The 18,036-nt window shown below is 42.5% G+C and overlaps 1 protein-coding gene across 1 annotated transcript in view; it reads right to left on the reverse strand.

Moving 5' to 3' along the window:
• Positions 1-5,396: 5,396 nt before the first annotated feature.
• LOC115788371 (ubiquitin-conjugating enzyme E2 E2-like) overlaps positions 5,397-18,036 on the reverse strand; it is a 65,949-nt gene continuing 53,309 nt past the window's right edge. Inside the window, exons 5-6 of the mRNA XM_030741359.1 lie at positions 9,850-9,997; positions 5,397-6,137 (exon numbers count right to left, since the gene is read on the reverse strand). Coding sequence (XP_030597219.1) covers positions 6,040-6,137; positions 9,850-9,997 — 246 coding nt within the window. The 3' untranslated portion in view covers positions 5,397-6,039. The remainder of the gene's footprint in view (positions 6,138-9,849; positions 9,998-18,036) is intronic.

Genomic DNA, 18,036 nt, shown 5'->3' on the forward strand with positions numbered 1-18,036 from the left:
ACAACAACCAAAACGAGCTCGCCGCTCGGACCGGATCGAAGCGTGCCTGCTCCGGCAGGAAGTGTTGGACCAGCAGCGGCCGCTAGTCGGAGGAGTTTTCCTTTTGGGCTTTTCTGCCAGATGGAGTTTCTTTTCTTTTGTGTTATTTGAAGTTCTCGGGCACAATTTGGTTTGTTTTATGCACCCAAACTATGTGATTATATTCAGGCAGAAAACGATCCTTATTAGAAAGGCGAGACTGAGATGGTTTGGACATGTGCAGAGGAGGGATGGTGGGTTTACTGCACAGAGGAGGATGAAGATGGAGCTGCCAGGTAGGAGGGGAAAGAGGAAGACCTCAGAGGAGGTTTCTAGATGTAGTGAAGGAGGACATGCAGAGGGGTTGGTGTGACTGAGGAGGATGCTGGGATAGGGTGAGACGGAGGAAGATGATCCGCTGTGGCGCCCCCTAAAGGGAGCGGCTGAAAGAAGAAGAGGCTTTCAGCATGGTTAGGTATGTTAGGTGCCTGATGACAGAAGCTGTTTAACATTTATTTAGAAGGAAGGCCATTATAGCCATGAACCTTTGTCTTAATGTCCTTCTTTTTAATGCTGCCTGTTCGGCCCTGCTGTCATGCTGTAGCAGGTGAAACCTGGCTGTGTCTCCATTGGCTTACAGTATACTTAGAAAGAGCCCCTCCATAGAAGCAGTGTTAGATGCTAGATGCGCCATAAAACACACTCAGATGCTTAAGATTTGCTATAAGTTAGCTACTAAACAGAAATGATGTGAGAACCAAAGCACAATCTGCTACTGTGCCTTCTGGGAAGTAATAAAAACCAGTCGACTGTTAGCCCCTCACCTGAGTTACTACCCAGCACTACAAACAGAGCAACCCAGAGCTGAGTGGCAGCTTTAAGAGACCATTACCAGTGCTTGATACTGTAGCCTTACATGTGAAATGCAGGTAATCTGAAGGCTAAATACACATTAAGTAAAGTAGTTGCCATGAAAGGTGGTGCACAGTTATGAAGTCACAGCTCTCCTGGGACACACTGCAGCTTTTCCCAGCCGGGATTTTCTGGAGAAGGGATGCGAGACCTTTAGCTACTCTCATTTTATGTTTATTTCTTTGTGTATGAGAATAGTAACCATTCTGAATACGTCAACTTCCAAAAGCAGATTTAAACCAGCAACTCTGATTAAGTTCACCTGGCCATTTCATTAGGTATGACTGTCCTCAAATCTCTAATAAGCCAATCACATGACAGCAACCCAGTCCATTTAGGGATGTAGACACGGTCAAGACAACCTGCTGGAGTACCAGCAGAAAGGTGATTTAAGTGAGTTTGAACATCGTGTGGCTGTTGGTGCCAGACGGGCGGGTCCAAGTATTTCAGAAACTGCGGATCTGCTGGGATTTTCCCACACAACCATTTCTAGAGCTCCCAGACAGTGTTTCACACAGAGAAAATATCCAGTGAGCTGCAGTTCCCTGGACAAAAATGCCTTCTTGTTGCTAGCAGTCAGAGGAACACAGCCAGGCTGCCTCGCGCTGAGAAGAAGAAAGCATCTCAGCTCCTGTCAGCTAAGAACAGAAAACCTTGGCTACAAATCACATGATCACCAAAAATGGACAACAGAGGAGTGGAAACATCTTGCCTGAGTTTCAATTTCTGCTGTGAAATTCAGATGGTAGGGTCATAATTTGGCATAAACATGAAACCATGGATCCATCCTGCCTTGTATCAGTGGCAGCTGCTGCTGCTGCTGGTGGTGGTGGTGGTGGTGGTGGTGTAGTAATGTATTGGGTGATATTTTATTGACACATTTGGGCTACTTAGTACAACAGATTTCAATCCAGCAGATCATGTTTGGGATGTGGTGGATGAGCCTCTGAGGACTCTCACCCTGTTAAGGGTTTTCAGGGGTTCTATCGAATTGCACATGTTTAGACTGTAATTAGTTTGTGGTAACTTAAGTAATTGCAGATGTATTCGTAAATATGCAGTATGAATGCATTTTACAAGCTCTAAGAGTAGGTTCAAAATCAGGTCTCATCTAAAAGACGGCGCCCCAAAACTGTGTTTTAATGCACCTTCAGGCAGGAGAGCATGTTTGTGTTGATTGACATAATAATCTGTTTGGTTTATTTGCAGCAGTCATAACAACAAATCTGTCCTCTGCTCCAGCATTTTATGCATCCATAGCATCCCTTATTTGCAGGCTGGGCTCTTATTTATTCACAGAACAACTGTGGCCTTTTCACTCGTATTGATCACTTACATTTTACTGCAAATGTTCATTAGTATCCATGCATGCACAACTTCTCCTTCACACTCCTTACCCCTGCAGCATGTAAAGGATGGGAGGAGGAGGAGGACTCTGCCTCTGTTGCTCCACTTTGCTGGTTTCGCAAAGACAATTTGTGCTCACAAATGACTATCTTGTGCAGAAAAATACACACCCACACACACACAGTGCAACATCTTCAGTTGTGCACTGTGTGTGTGTTTGTATTCACTTGTGCACACACGCTATTGTTGAAAATCTTGTTTATGCGTCATAATGACTTTCACAAACCCTTGTGTACTTGGCATGTGTGCACAGAATAATCCGATGTGCAAACTGTGAACGCCATATGCTGTTTGCTCAACATGTTAACTGGGAATCACATTTTGTGCAAACCTATGTTTATGTTTGCATATTCAAGAGAAGTTCTTTGATCTCCACATAAATAGAATTTGTGGACGAGAATATCTTGTTGTTTTCTCTGAGAGTTATTACCTTTGGTGAAAAAGATTTTAAAACATCTCATATTTTATGACTGTGGGGACGGACTGGAGATATTTGATAGTTAAAGGGTGGTTTTTTTACTAGATTGAAGGTTTTATTGCCCGGCAGCTGTGAAATAAAAGGAGAGCACTCCATCACTTTGAGCCATGCTTTGGACTGTCTATGCACTCCATGGAAACACAACACCATTCCACTGATAGCAGGGGGATAGTCACACTTACAGCTCTTCACTCTGGCTGTGTAAGCCCCATTCAGCTTCAAGTCCGGGTGCTGCTTTCACTTCCACAGTACTTTCATGACAACCTGCAACCCCCTGGCCCAATCCTAATGTCCACCTTAAGACCTCAAATGCTTAAATTACATCACCTGTGTGCACAAGTCGTTGAGTCTTGAGTGTATGAGTGCACGAGGGCTCCAAGTAGTATGAATGTAGTTCAGAAAACTCTCCAATACACTCATGGAAAGTTTGAATAAAGGGCTCCAAATGTCTGACAGAGATCACTTGATGGTCTGACAGCAGGAATGAGCCTTCAAGTGTGTGAGTCTGTGAGTTTGGACACTGGGATCGGGCCATTAAAGCTGGACAGTTTGACATGACTGCTTTCCAGGAGGGTGGTTAAGTGGTGTGTAAAACATAATACCTTAAAGGATCTGAGCTCATGGCTGCAGACTGAGGAAATATAATTTTAGAACTTCACAGGTTATAAGCTACCGTCAGGATAGCAATTCTCTGAGGGGATTTAAAATTCTTTTTTTTTAACACCTTTCAAGGATATGAGGAAGTAAAATGAGGTATATTATAGAATAGTTCTTTGATAAACTGTTCAGCATAGTAAATGTAACTAAACAGCAAAAGCGTGACAGTCCTATACAACATTAAAGTTGTTCTTAATTGTTATAATTACAGAATTATAGCAACTGCACGAGGAAGTCCAGTGTTTCCATCTTCAGCCAATGTTCAGCTGAGTGTTGGAAAAGGACTAAAGAGTGGACCCTAGTGACTGTGAAAGAAGCGTGTTCATTGGCCCAACATGCAGAGCATTTTTCAAAAGTCAAGGTAACGGCTCACTGCGAATAATAAGAAAGGGAAGAAAGTATATGTATAACTATCTGATTACTGGGGCTACAGTAACCAGATGACTTGCAGCCTATTTCAACATTAAACACACAGCGTCCTGTCTCAGTCCTGGATTTTCTCTTATGGACTTTGAGTTCTTGTCATTATTTCATGTTCTGTTGGCCCTCAGTGTAATCAGAATGGTTTAATCTTGTCTTTGTTTCAGTTTCTGCTTATTTCTGTGTTTTCTGCCTTTGCGGTTATTTTGTGTAATTTCTTGAGGTCTTCTTAGTCTTCTGCTATGTCAAGTTGTATTGTGTGAGTCTGTTATGTTTACTTTGGTAGTCTTTTGTCACCTGTGCCTTCTACTTAGTTCTACTTCCCCGTATCATCTTGTGATTAGTTCCAGCTGTTTCCCACCTGCCTCATTATCTCTTGTATCGTCTCAGTCTCCCCTTGTCCTTTGTCGAGTTGACCCACATTGCTGTGTGTGTCCCCAAGTGTTTCTCAGTTTAGCGACAGCTCCTGGTGTTTTCATTCTGAGTTTACCTTCTTTTGCACTTTTCATTAAGGAGCCTCAAAAGAGTAAGAAAGCCTTCCTTGAGAGACTTTCTGAAAACATGTTTTACTGCATAAATTGAGGTACATTTGCCACTGTGCTCAGAGGTGGCACAGAGTTTGGCCTAAGGAACACGAGAAGACAAAGTTTTACCATTTAAGCTAAACTCGTGCCTGTTTTTAACTCCTCGTTTTTATTCGCTCAGGTTGAATTTCTTGTTAAAGTCTCTGAAAAGTAATCTTTATCTCTTTGAGGAAATGAGATATTTGACTAAATATTTATCCCACTCAGATTTCATCAAAAAGCAGCAAGCAAGCAGTACTGCACGTTTTTCCTCTCGGGTGACACGCGGTACAAGCTGACCCACCTTGTTGACGTAGGTTGAGGGTAGACTACTTGAAGTAAACACCTGCAGTCACTGTTCAGGCTAAGGAAGAACCTCCACCTCCTTTACCTGATTTTCAAATAAAATGAATAAACCTGTGCTTTGGTTCCTGTAAACGTCCTCACAGACAGAACACCAATCGATGATGAGCAGCAGTGATGGAGGTACTGAAGTGAAGTTCTTTGCAGTAAATTGAACATATATCCCCTCTATCAAGGAAGGAGATCACTGAACATCACACAGCACCTTCTGTTGTTGAACCCTGTTTTCTGTCTAACAGCACAAAGAGGAAGCAGAACTCACTATTACATAATTACACAACTGTGTTCACTTATCAGTGGCTCAGGAACAAGATGAGTCTGTACCGCATGACTAAGTAGAATGATTTCACTTTGCTACAGGTTACTAAAAAGGAGAAAAAAAAATGGAATCAAATACCACATTAATAATCCCGTCTGAAACCATTTTGACCCGAAAAGGAGTAACCTTTCACCTTCTAATCATTCCGCTCTCTGTGGTGAGCCTCTGACAGCTCATTTCTGACAGGAAGTGGTCAGAGTGATGAGCACACACTGAAATCACACAATGTGATTAAAACAACACACTGAGAGAGGCTCTGTCACATGACAGCCAGTGTTTTATTGAGTATTCAATGAGTATGTATGCTCTCACAAGGCATTAAGTGTACAGCAAACTAACCACTATTGTCATACACGATGATGGGCTCACTCCATGCCACAGTTCTGCCTGGACAGAAATAATACCGGGACTACATGCCCACTGTAATGAACACATATCCTGATGCCATGCACTAATATTGACCATGAGCTGGAAAAAGGAAAACTAAATGCACTCACTCAGTATGAACATTTTTACATCACATGAAACGGGAGGAGTTCACGCACGCTTGTAGATAAAGAGGATGACACGGGTGGCAACAATGTTATAAACAATGCAACAACAATAAGAACAACAACATCAACAAGAACAATAACAGTATTAAAGCTTTTCATGACCATATCAACATTCAGTGTATTGGAAAATACAATCCCAATAGACTCTTTGTATAAAAAAGAAGCTTTTCAAGTCAGCATGGAACAAATAACAGTTCGTATCTCAGGGGGTGGGGGAGGGTGGATGACGGGGGTGGGTGTGCTTCCATAGATTCCAGAAGAGAAGAGGTGTTGGAGGCGTGTGTGTGTGTGTGTGTGTGTGTGTGTTGGTTGGGGTGGGTTGTGGGGTCCTGGAGAACTGGAGCTGGTCTATGTAGCATAGCGTTTGGTCCACTGTTTGGCTATCCTGTCGTGCTCAGCTCTGTTGGTCAGGTACTGCGTGGCAATGCTTCCAACCAGAGGGTCAGCTGAAATACAAGAACACAGAACTCATAAGGCTGTAAAGCAGACACAAAGAAGGAGCAGTGACGGTCAGGTTTAAGCACGTGTTGTTGACAGCAGCTCTGGTTTGGCAGGTATGATGCAGTCTGATATTTACTGCGATCTAAAGGAATTCTCTGAAGCTCTTTCCAGACACGATATAAAAGGCATTAAAGTTACAGGAGGTTGACCATTAACATTACTGTTCATAACAGCTTTAGCCAGGCAGGCTAAGACCATTATCAAAGAGCAAAAGTATGTGTGACAATCCAGGAAGTTAGCTGTTAGTGAGCTGCCTTTGTATCTGCGCCTCTATTTGATGGGAGGGAAGCTCTCTGGGACCAGGTCCCAGCTAAAATTCCTCTCTTCTCAGTGGAATTAAACCCTAACCTTTTAGGCAACACTTCTTTCTGTGACACAGTTAGTGCGCTACGTGTGATAGGGTCCATCCAGATGAGGTATGTGAACGATTGTGAAAAGTCTCTGGGGGTCAGTTAAATCAAAATGTTTCTGGACCGTATCAATTTTGACCAAAACCCGACCACGTAATCAGAACAGCGCTACAATATCCCAGAGTTCACAGCATTCAGCCACGGAGCAGAAAAACCCACTCACTTTTACTAGCATGTTTTTGAGATTGGGGGGGTCTTTTGTACACAATTGTAGTGGGTTGATCAAATGTTCCTTGAGTGTAGGGTCAGGAGTTACAATGTGCCAATATTTGTGAATAATACTGGCCATATCTATAGCCAGAGGTGAATACTGAATGCACATGTAATCTGAATATCCATATTTCTTCCCCTCTGAGTGCTGCTTAAACATTCTAATTGTTTCCTTCTCAAAATTTTATCCGCTCATGTTTGTGTCCTCTTTTTAAAAACCTTCGTTCTAAATCTACTATTTGCTCTTTAAAATCACTGCCAGAACTATACATGCAACCCAGATTATGTTAAAAAAAACCCTCTCATCCTCTTCTATGTGGCTGAATGCTGTGGAATCCGGGAATTACAAATGTGACAACTGTGAGCAGCGTAATTTTACTCATAAAACAAAGATCTTCTATCATCCACACACACAGGCAAAGCTTTTCCCATTAAAGGGGAATATCAGCATATATATCAGCAACGTGATATATATGCTTAAACTGCTGTGGGGCTGGCATACACTGGCAAAACTTCCAGACCTCTGAAAAAGAGAATCTCTGAACACAGATGTGCCGTGAGAAAATCATGAGCAGAAAAGTCCAGTTGCTAACCACTTCATGCATATGAATCCCAATGTATCCTGTGTGAGCTGAAGAGGAAGAGGAGGAGGAGGAGACACTTGGCTCCTAAAGGGCTTAATGAAGAAACAGATATTCATCCTTTTTTAGGATTCCTTTGTAGTCCTACGCCAGATAAATTTGGGCTTGTGTTATGTGTTATGCTTTAAGCTGTGGCTGAGTTAACATTCATCACATTAATTGCATCTAATAATGCAAGCACATGTTTTTTTTAACCACTTTCTATTTTTGTCCTTCTAGGCACGAACGTTCTGCAGTGGACCAGCTGTTTCTTTGTTTTTTCTACTGGAATATATTGAAATAAAAAAAATTAAAGCCTGCACCTTTACATTTTGTATTTTGTTTTCATCCATTCATATTAATTTCTTATATTTATTTAATCGCAATTTGAGCTTATTTTCTCCTCACTGTGTGAGGGAAAACTGTAAATACTGACTTAAAGGAGGAAAAAAATATTATTGTTACTAGTAGCGGTAGTATTTTTAGTATTTTAAAAACACATTTCAAATATCTAAGACCAGACCTTTATAATTTGTTGGTACGCATGAGCTGTGTCCCAGTTCAGGCGCTGCATCCTTCGTTACATCAATAAAGGCTGTCCTAATAAGGCTCCTCTGAATGTGGATCCCAAAATTCTTTGTGAATACTAACTCTGACACGGCATGTGGCTTAACCCCAACAAGTTACCAAAATCTTCTCCTCCATTAATGAGCTGCATGCCAATGATGTTCACCTCTATGGTAAAGAAAATATTCAGACAGGAGGAATGAAGACATATTATTAAAACAATTATGATCCAAGGCCAACATGATGCTGGTTGGTGAGAAATGTGGTGAGCGAGGCCGGTGCTAATGAGGCAAGAGGCAGAAAGAGGACGAGAAAGTGGGTAATCGGGAGGAGTTTTTTTCCCCTTTTAGGGTGGGGACTTTGTCTCTATCAAACCTCTTTTCTTAAATCACACTTTAAAGGAATCGTTTCATTTCATCTCACCAGCATCTCAGCACGTCGAGGAGGAGAGAAAAGGCTCTCGTTTCCGGCTGTGGAGGACGAATCTCCGCTGCTGTATTTATCAAAGAGCAATCCCTGCAGAGGCGACCCAAGCTATCACTGGAGGTCTCGACAATCAGCATTATCCCTTCCCAGCTCCCCTTCCACTCTTTCTTTTCTGTAACCATTTCATTTCCCGCTGTTCACATCTCAAATCACTGATAATTCCCTCGGCCTGACCCGTCTTTCATGCTCCAGCACATTTCTGAGTGTCCTCACTTGAAACCTCAATGTGCTCATAATGGACAGATTTTAAAAACAGCTGCTTTTATCATCACTTTTTACTCTATTTGATACCAACAGACACCGACTGCATAGTTGAAGACCAGTGGAACTAGTTTTAACTGGTCCATTAAAGGGAGAATAAAGTCCCTATTCTCTTTACAGTGCTGGTAAACACGGTCAGATTGGTGCTAATTATCTTTACGCTGTCAGCTGTTTCCAGCCAGACAGTCTCGGTTGAATGTGGATTGAATTGCATTCCAGGCTCCCAGTTTATTAAGGAAGCAGCTCAAAGTAGCTTCTTATTGCATTTAACATTCCATTATCAACAACTAACAATAGCAGCAACAGAAGTGGTACAATAGTGTCAAATGAGCAGTACTGATTAAAGTGATATTCAAGGAGAAGGTAGGAAAAAGGTAGGTTATGGTCAATTTTGAACAGATTAAAGCAATGGCAATAAATACTTATGATGCCAAATTTGAACCAGGCATAAACATTAATAAATGTTATCATCTTACTTGATCATGCTGCACAAGTACCCGTGAAAGAAAACGTCCATAAAAATCTATAAAGGGTGTGATTTTTCTAACTTGTCCTAAGCTGGATTCCTATAACACAGCCAAACTGACAGACAGATGAATTGCAGGCAGCCTCACAAAGGCTACTGCAGCATGCCATATTAATATGCAGAGAAATGCAAAAAATAACATTTTTTTTTTTTTAATGTTGTGGGGAGAACCTCTGTACTAATCCCGCTGTGATGCAGCCAGACCAGAACATTTATATAAACAAAGACCCTTTTCTGAAAGCCCAAAAGCCACAAGGTATCCAGTGTTTTACACACACACACACACACACACACACACACACACACACACACACACACACACACACACACACACACACACACACACACACACACACACACACACACAATCATCCCATCATTGTTTCCATCACTACAGCTGCCTATCTGTCCTCTCAGGGTACTGGTGGTGGTGTACTGCAAAGAGCATGACACAAGCTTCATAGTAATACACGTCAATGTACATGATTTATGCAGAATGCATGTCACTCAACCTGTCACAGCTAAAATGAGAGAGATATATGATATATGACAGCATTTGTGTGTGTATGTTTCTCACCTGGGTTGCAGTCAGTGAGCAGGGAGCAGATGGACAGTAGGACCTTGGAGATGGTGAGGGCAGGACTCCAGTTGTCCTTGAGGATGTCCAGACAGATCACCCCCTGACTGTTGATGTTGCAGTGGTAGATCCTTGTACGGAACGTCACCTGGGATAACAACGTCAGACACAATTTAATTTTATGTTGAATAATTCTGTTATTTCATCCTGACTTCTGAGCCACTGAGTTAACATTTGAAGAAAGGTTTATGTCTAGGTTTTCAGCAATATGTAATTTGATCAAGTTTTCCACTGACTTTAGGGTAATATGTTTCAGGAGACTCGAACAACTGCATCACATCTTTATGTTTATAAACATGGTTTGCTTTTTTTTACATTCTGGGACTGCAGTACATTCAGCAGATGCACTAGAGGGGCAACAATGCGACAACCCCAAAACAGGAATGGTTTTACGGGTGGAGGCCGCTGACATTTTCCCCTCCTCATCTTCGCTGACTGTTTTTTCACAGTTTTTGCATTTGACTTGGGTCAGTGGAACTACTGGTAGCATGAGGCGATACACAGGTGCACAGGTAGTCCAACTCCTCCAGGATAGCACATTCCCTGAAGATTAGCTGTGTCTCCCAGCACAGTCTCAAGAGTGTGGAGGACATTCCAGGACACAGGCAGTTCCTCTAGGAGAGCTGGACAGGGCCGTAGACGGTGCTTAGCCGATCTGCTCTTTTGTGCAAGGAGGAACAGGACGAGCACCACCAGAGTCCTACAAAATAACCTCCAGCAGGCAAGTGGTGTGAATGTCTCTGACCAAACAATCAGAAACAGACTTCACAAGGATGGCCTGAAGGCCCGACATCCTGTAGTTGGCCCTGTGCTCACTGCCCGGCACCCTGGAGCCCTGTGGGCAGTTGCCATAGAATACCAGGCCCACCACCGGCCTAGGCAGATGAGGAAGGAAGGGATTTAACCCTCCTGAATGAAATGCGTAAGTTTCTTTGTCTAGCCATCATGGCAGAATGCAGCAGCAGAGAGGAGAGAGCTGTGTTTCAGTGTTCTAGGAGACCCAGATGATAATAATAATAATAATGCATTAGTCTTATATAGCACTTTTCTAGACACCCAAAGACGCTTTACAATTTCATGCACTATTCATTCACACTTGGTGGTGGTAAGCTACTAATGTAGCCACAGCTGCCCTGGGGCAGTCTGACAGAGGCATGGCTGCCCCAGGGCACCTACGGCCCCTCTGACCTCCACCAAAAACACAACCACATTCACACTTGGCCAATGTGGGTTAAGTGTCTTGCCCAGGGACACAATGACAGCATGTGCTCAGACGGGGACTCAAACCAGCAACCTTCTGGTGATCACCTGCCCACTGCGCCACTGCCAGCCAGATGTTACTGGAAGGTGTGAATTTGTTTGATTTTCAGTGCTGAACTCTGGTAAATATGGTTTCAAGTGTGGCAGGTTTTAGTTTAATTTATACAATTTCCCTTGAATGAATAATTGCTCAACTTGAATTGATTGTGTTCTGGTCTAGTTAAAATAACATGACATACATACTTGCTTTAATATGAAATCCATTAGTTTAAAACTTTAGAATAACTACATTTATGACTGCGCTCTAAAATATTTAAAAACTGTAAGGATAAAATCAAGTATTCTTGCCTAAAAACTGTTTAAGTATTATTTAAAAGTATAAAAATGTGTTTAATAAATTTAGGGATACTGGTGATGATACTGCTTTGTGGTTTATCAGGAGATAAATTTAATGTGAATTTGTGTTTCCCTTCTTTAGGTTTGCAACCTACCCCATTAACTTCCTTTAAATGTTGAGATGCACAAATAAAGAAATCTAATGGAGCTGAGTTGGCCAGCGTCCTCTGTGGAATCCAAGCTGGTTTGAGTTACGGCTGGCACTGAAAAAGGGAAATTTGTTAAAGAACTTGACAGCACCGTTGTGGGAATCTTTCATGATCAGGATTGATCTGCCCTGTGTTAGCCAGTATGAATGAGTGCTAGCTATTAGCAGCCCCCTTATTTGTGCTGCCAGATGTCCATGGTAGGTCCTGTTGTTCAGTTCTTAAATCCTGAGATATGTTAGATGTCTGCCTTTGTGATGTTGAGTGGCTCTTGTTCTGGTAAGTTGCTGTGGTCTGATGGTGACTTTGACTGCGATACTGTGTGAAGTCTCCTTCTCCCAGATGTTCTGCAGTCTCAGCTCTGGGTGGGTCTTACCCTTGTGCTATTGTTCCCTTGCAGCTGAGAGTACACCCTGGATGGATCTTTGGAGAACAGGTTATTCATTCTCTTGGCCTCTGCTTTGCTGGTGTATCTTTTCAGCCTAATGGCCGGAGCTGTGAGCCTTTGTTTGGCAGTTTCTAGAGCCTTGGTTATGGACATGTAGTATAAAATTTTGAATGTGATATTATATTTAAAAAGCATTTTCTTTCTACCTCTGTAAGCTGACGTTTTGAACAGTCCAGTATGGCTAAAGGTTATAAGCAACCTTACAACAGCATGACTGGCCTGTATACAAGAATCCCCTCCAGGCTGCCTACACCAACACATTAAGTATTGAAGTATTCATTCATTCTGTCCAAACAGGGCCATAACAGATGACTGAACATATACTGACTAATACAGCAAAAAAACAACAGGTCAGTCCACTGGAGGACAGTGGCAGCCTTAAGCATATGAGGGCCTGTTTGAAGACAAAATGTAGGCCTCTACTTCTGTAAAAAGATGAGTGGGCAGAGAAAAAAATCAGATAATACCTTGTCTAGGTTCTGAAACTCATATGTTAACCACAACAGGGCATTATAACTATCCTCATCTAAATGCACCACAGTTTAATCATAAAATCTAATACATCCTCAGAGGTGAGTTAGCTTACTTCTGATGATCCCAGCTGAGAGTTGAAAGTCTTTTGTGGTGCATTTGTTATGGGCAGGATGACCGATGAAGGCTCTGAATGTCCACCTAGACCTCTCTTTAGCTTCCATACAACACGTCCACAGGAACGGATCAATTGTTTTAATGCCTTGTCACCAAAGGTCTCTGACCAAGCTAAGCAAGCAGCAGCAACTCTAATTAATCCATACATGTCTGTCTAAAGATGAGCGTGCCCTTTTGAAATATTTATATTCGCCTCTCTGAGCACATGGCTGCAGGTACCTGCCTTCTGGCACACACGGGAAGGTCTCCTTGTATGCCAGTCAAGTGTTAATTTGCATGGTGTTGCTGATGGGGAAAGGACAAAATTAGCAGCCGTGTATGCGTTATTACTACTTGACAGTGACACAGGAGTAAGACTCTGGGTTAACAATGGTAGAGGCTGAAATTATACTGAATTCTCTTCCTCCTGCTTCTCACTACACTTTTTGGAGACAAACAAACAATGTTTCACCACCATGTTTTAAATCTTGAGCACAATTGTTTCTACCTAACACTTAGCAGGAAGTAGATTTCTGATGCTCTGTGCAACAAGTGGCTGTAAGAGGCCGACAATATGGCACGAAACAAGAACGAGCTTATTTTTTATTCAGACAAGTTAAACAGTATTTATTGACTGTGCTGACCTCATAAAAACACACACACACACACACACACAAAGAAAGAGCTACAAGAAGTTGATTATTTAATATTTGCATGTCAGCCTGTGGCCCTTTGAGGTGGCGGTTGAGGGGTTGAAGAGCACCAATGTTGGAAGGTCACCGTAAAAGACAGCTGACACAGATGAGCTACAGCTGCTTCTCTATGAAGGTGAAGCTGCCAGTCTCTGTGGATCTGCCTTAATCAACACTGAAGTGAAGAGAGCCGAAAGTCAGCACAAAGAGCACTACATCATTAAGGAGTGACCTTTGACTTCTCTGCTTCAGTAGAAACAAGGCTGCTGAACTGGACATGCAGTCCAGGCAAGGTAAGGCCTTTCCTGTTTGCTTTGTGACTGTAGCCTGCCCTTATTTCCTCCATCCTTTATCCTCTCATTAGCTCTCCATTCCTCCCTTCACATCTCCTGTTTATGAGAAACAAACAACCCTCACCTGTCATCCAAACCCTCCCTTCCCCCCATCCCACGCTGCTATTATGAATGGAATGCCAGCTGACTTGTGACAGGCAGAGCAATAAATAGATCCAGATTCCTTTATTTGTCATTTTTATGTTTCACATAAAAACAAAATTGTGTTTCACACATCCACCAGTCAGTAGTAGTGCAGTGCCAGATAAAATGTTGTAAACAGTAAAGCAATAAATAAGAGCACTTAATAGACTTGAAATAGATATTAAGATGAAATAAATAGTAGGAATGTAAAAAATGATAGATATAATTGAAAGCTAAAATATAATAAGTTTCTTATGAGCTGTTCACATACTCTGATTAAGCAGTCTAATTGCTGTGGAGAAAAAAGCTATTTAGCATCCGAGTGGTCCTTGATTTGATTCTTCTCCATCTCCTCCCAATCTGCGTGAGTGTGAACGAGCTATTTGAGGGGTGAGTGGAGTCCTTTATAATGCCGACTGCTCTGTGCCTGCAGCACTCAAGTCAGATGTCCTGAAGATGTGCCAGAGGCCCCAATGATTTTCTCAGCAGTTCTCGCCATCTTGTCCAGTTTGTGTCTTTCCTCTGCTGTGCTGTTTCCAAGCCAGGAGGAGATACAGGAAGTGAGAAGGCTTTCAGTGGTGCTGCTATAAAATATGGTCATGGCTGGGATGTGGAGGTCCACCTTCTTAGCCTATGGAGGGAGTGAAGGTGTTGTTGGGCCTTCTTGATCACGGCTATGGTGTTGTCACTTGTGGTTAGCTTGTCTATCAGATGAAGAACTTGGTGCTGAGAAACCTCTCCACTTGAGAGCCGCAGCTGGTTAATAGGAGATGTTGCTGGTAGCGAGTCCTCCTGGAGTCGATTATCATCTCCTTGGTCTTGCTGGTGTTGAGAGTCAGGTTGTGTATTGTGCACCAGGCTTTCAGCTGCTCAACCTCTTTACTATAATTGACTTATCGTTGTTGACTATAAGGCCAAAAACTGTGGCATCATCAGCAAAGTTTATGATGCGATTGGTGTTCAAAGTAGCAGAAACGTCACATGTCAGTAAGGGGCTGAGTACACACCCTGGTGGTACACCTGAGCTCATTGTGATTGTTTTACATTTTTCATACCTATTCTGACTGTCTGCCGCCTCTCTTTAAAAAAAGTCTGAGATCCAACTGCACATGCCAGGCTCCAAGTGTCATGAACTGCTGCGGCTGGCAGGAGTGAGGACCTCTAAGCAGAACACCAGAGACATGGGGGTAAACTCAAAACGCAGCTTTATTGCTGGAAACAGGGTGGCAGAAACACAAAGGGAGCAAACTTAAACTGACTGATGGACGGACGGACGGACTGAATAATTGTCTGATGACCGCAGGAGGAGAGCCAAACTGGAAAACATAACAGGAGCTCAATGAAAACAGAAACCAAAAGAACTAAACACAAAATACCGGGCACACGGCCCAGGACCATGACAGCAATGACTTTTCACTGCGCTGTTGAGGCAGTATCATATTGAATACTAAGTGGAAATCAATAAGCAGGATTGTGGCATAAGTGTTCTTGTTTTCTACATGAGTCGGAGTAAAGTAAAGTAAAGCAGCGTGGAGATGGCATCCTCTGCAGACTGGTTCGCTCTATACGCAAAAACGGCAGCCTGTAATCTCTGCTGTCATGTCCTTGGTGTTGGTGAAATGATTGGGCAACTTTTCCCCCATACGGCCTTTTAGCGTCTCTGATTCAGATTTTTAGATTGTTCCTTGTTTTATTATATGCTTCAGTGTCATCAGCTCTGAATGCAGCATCACAAAGCCTCAGCAATGAGCGGCCCTCTCTAGTTCACTAAGGCTTAACGGTAGAATGCAGCTTGACAGATTTAGTAACAGCCACATCAGTGTATTTGCTTATAAATCCCATCACAGCCTCAGTATATTCCTCTAGATCTACATGGTCCCCAGTTTTTGACGCCTCTTTGAAAATGCTCCACTGTGTGCACTCACAGCAGCCCTGTAGAGCGGGAATAGCCTTCTGTAGCCACACTCTAATGTCCTTGACTATTGGTGGCTCTTGTCTAACTCTGAGCCTGTAAGCTGGCTTCAGCAGGATAGTGAAATGATCAGAGCTGCCAATGTAAGGTAAGGGGGCTGCAGTGTATGCATTTTTGATGTTTGAATATACATGATTCAGTGTGTTATTCCCTGTTGTTGTGCATGTAACATGCTGGAGGAAATTAGGTAAAACAGACTTGCCAACAGGACAGAGGGAACAGCCAGTCTGCTGGGGTCAGCCCTTAACCTGGCGTTCATGCATCCTTGCTTCCTTCATTTATGTGTCCTGTCGCAGCGTCTGCAATGGTGCCTCCTCACTGCGGTGACTCCAGGTCAGTCTAGGGTCGCTGCCTTGCAGTGTTGAAGTAGCAGGCTGAGTTGACTAAACTGCCTCAGATAGTCGGCTGTTCCTGCAGTGCTTTCTGTTATCCAGCAGAAAATCATGACTATAAACATATTATTGCCCTCTCGCTTTACAGGGCAGGGACAGATTTGCTCTCAACACTGAAAAGCTTTCACTCAATTACATAAAAGGATTTCCAGAGATATGACAAGGAAAGGCGGATAGGCAGGAGGCAAGGTGATTAATGGTGACTGGTTAAGGTTTCATAGCATGCAGAGAAATTTAGGTCAAAGTGAGTTGAGTTACTGGAGGCACACAGTGTCTAATCTCTCAGCCCATCACTGGGTGGCTGTGCTAAACAGAAGTTGGACCAAAATGCAAATACTGAGGCAGGATCAATGCTATGCTCAATCCCTCCAAGTATCAGTGTCAGCCTTTCCATCCTAACATTACTGAGTGATCCAGTGTAGTGAGCAGCTGCAGCTGTCAGACTGGTTGCTGTGTGTGTGTGTCAGCTGCTGGATGGAAAGGATCACAACCAAACTGGAAAAACAAGGTGACAGGAGGAGTTTAGATTAAACATTTCCCACTTTTGTGTGGACTGCCAGGAGTCATGACTGACACTGGACAGGAGACCAAATACCTACCTATCGCAACATAATTCCCAATAACTTCAAGTCGTTGTGAATGTCAAAACCACAAAAGGTGAGGCCATATTCACTTGATTTCTTTATAAGACTGTGAAACAGTTCTTCACATTTTGCATTCTGTTAGCTACGGCTGAATGATTTCTATGCTAGTGCCAATGTAATGCTTAAATTCTGGCCTTAACTTCACTACCCTTACAGTGCACCTTACACTGATAATTCTTTTTCAACAAATATTTAGTTTCACAAAAGTATATGAGACATAGTCAATATAAAGTCAACAGAACATCCAGTGTGAGTGACAAAATGACAACACACACATCTTTCAAATTTTTGTGAAAATGTACGTTCCAGAGCAAAATGTCTCCACAATTACTAAATCGATTATTGAACCTTCCTTTGAATATACAGCATCCCTAAAGGATAGCTCATTCTGATTGTTGTTGTTGCTCCTGTCAATGGCCTTGTTAACTTATTAATTATCATTCATTGGGCACATATGACAGATATTCTGAACTAGTTTCTTGTTTACATTTTTGCCTGTAAATAGCTGATGGAGATTACTTAGTGAGTATATCTAAGCTTATAACCATAATGGAGCAAAAAACAAGCAAGACTGAAACCAAACCAACCAAACCAGGTGGCAGCTGCTGTCAGCCAACCTGCTGTGTAAATACTGACATCAAATAGCATCACACGCAAGCTCTACTGGAGGGTGGCCAAATGCTGCTGAATGTTACTAGCGTGTATATCAGGACAAGAAAAGACAATAAAAAGCACCTCAAGGAAAAGTTTGGTGACATTCCTTCTTTCACTGTCAGAATATTTCATGAAAAGACTCAAACTAAGAGTGAGCCGAACTCCGATATGTCTATGTGGCATTGAGCTCCATTGCTGCCTGAAAACTAAGAACAGATACACACTGCAGATAATTTTTGTCACTGTCCCACACAGTATACTGATACGAGAACTTTTAGCTTTGATACAATACCTTGAAAATGTCAATATTTGATTTGAATGGGGAAATACTGCAAAAAAGCTGTGGGCATTAAGGTTTTGAAGGTTCTGCCTAAGCTTTTGAAGGCTTTCTGAGGTTGTATCGGTGAGGTGGTGGTGGGG

The sequence above is a fragment of the Archocentrus centrarchus genome, chromosome 11 (assembly GCF_007364275.1).
Source record: "Archocentrus centrarchus isolate MPI-CPG fArcCen1 chromosome 11, fArcCen1, whole genome shotgun sequence".
NCBI classification, from domain to species: Eukaryota; Metazoa; Chordata; class Actinopteri; order Cichliformes; family Cichlidae; genus Archocentrus; species Archocentrus centrarchus.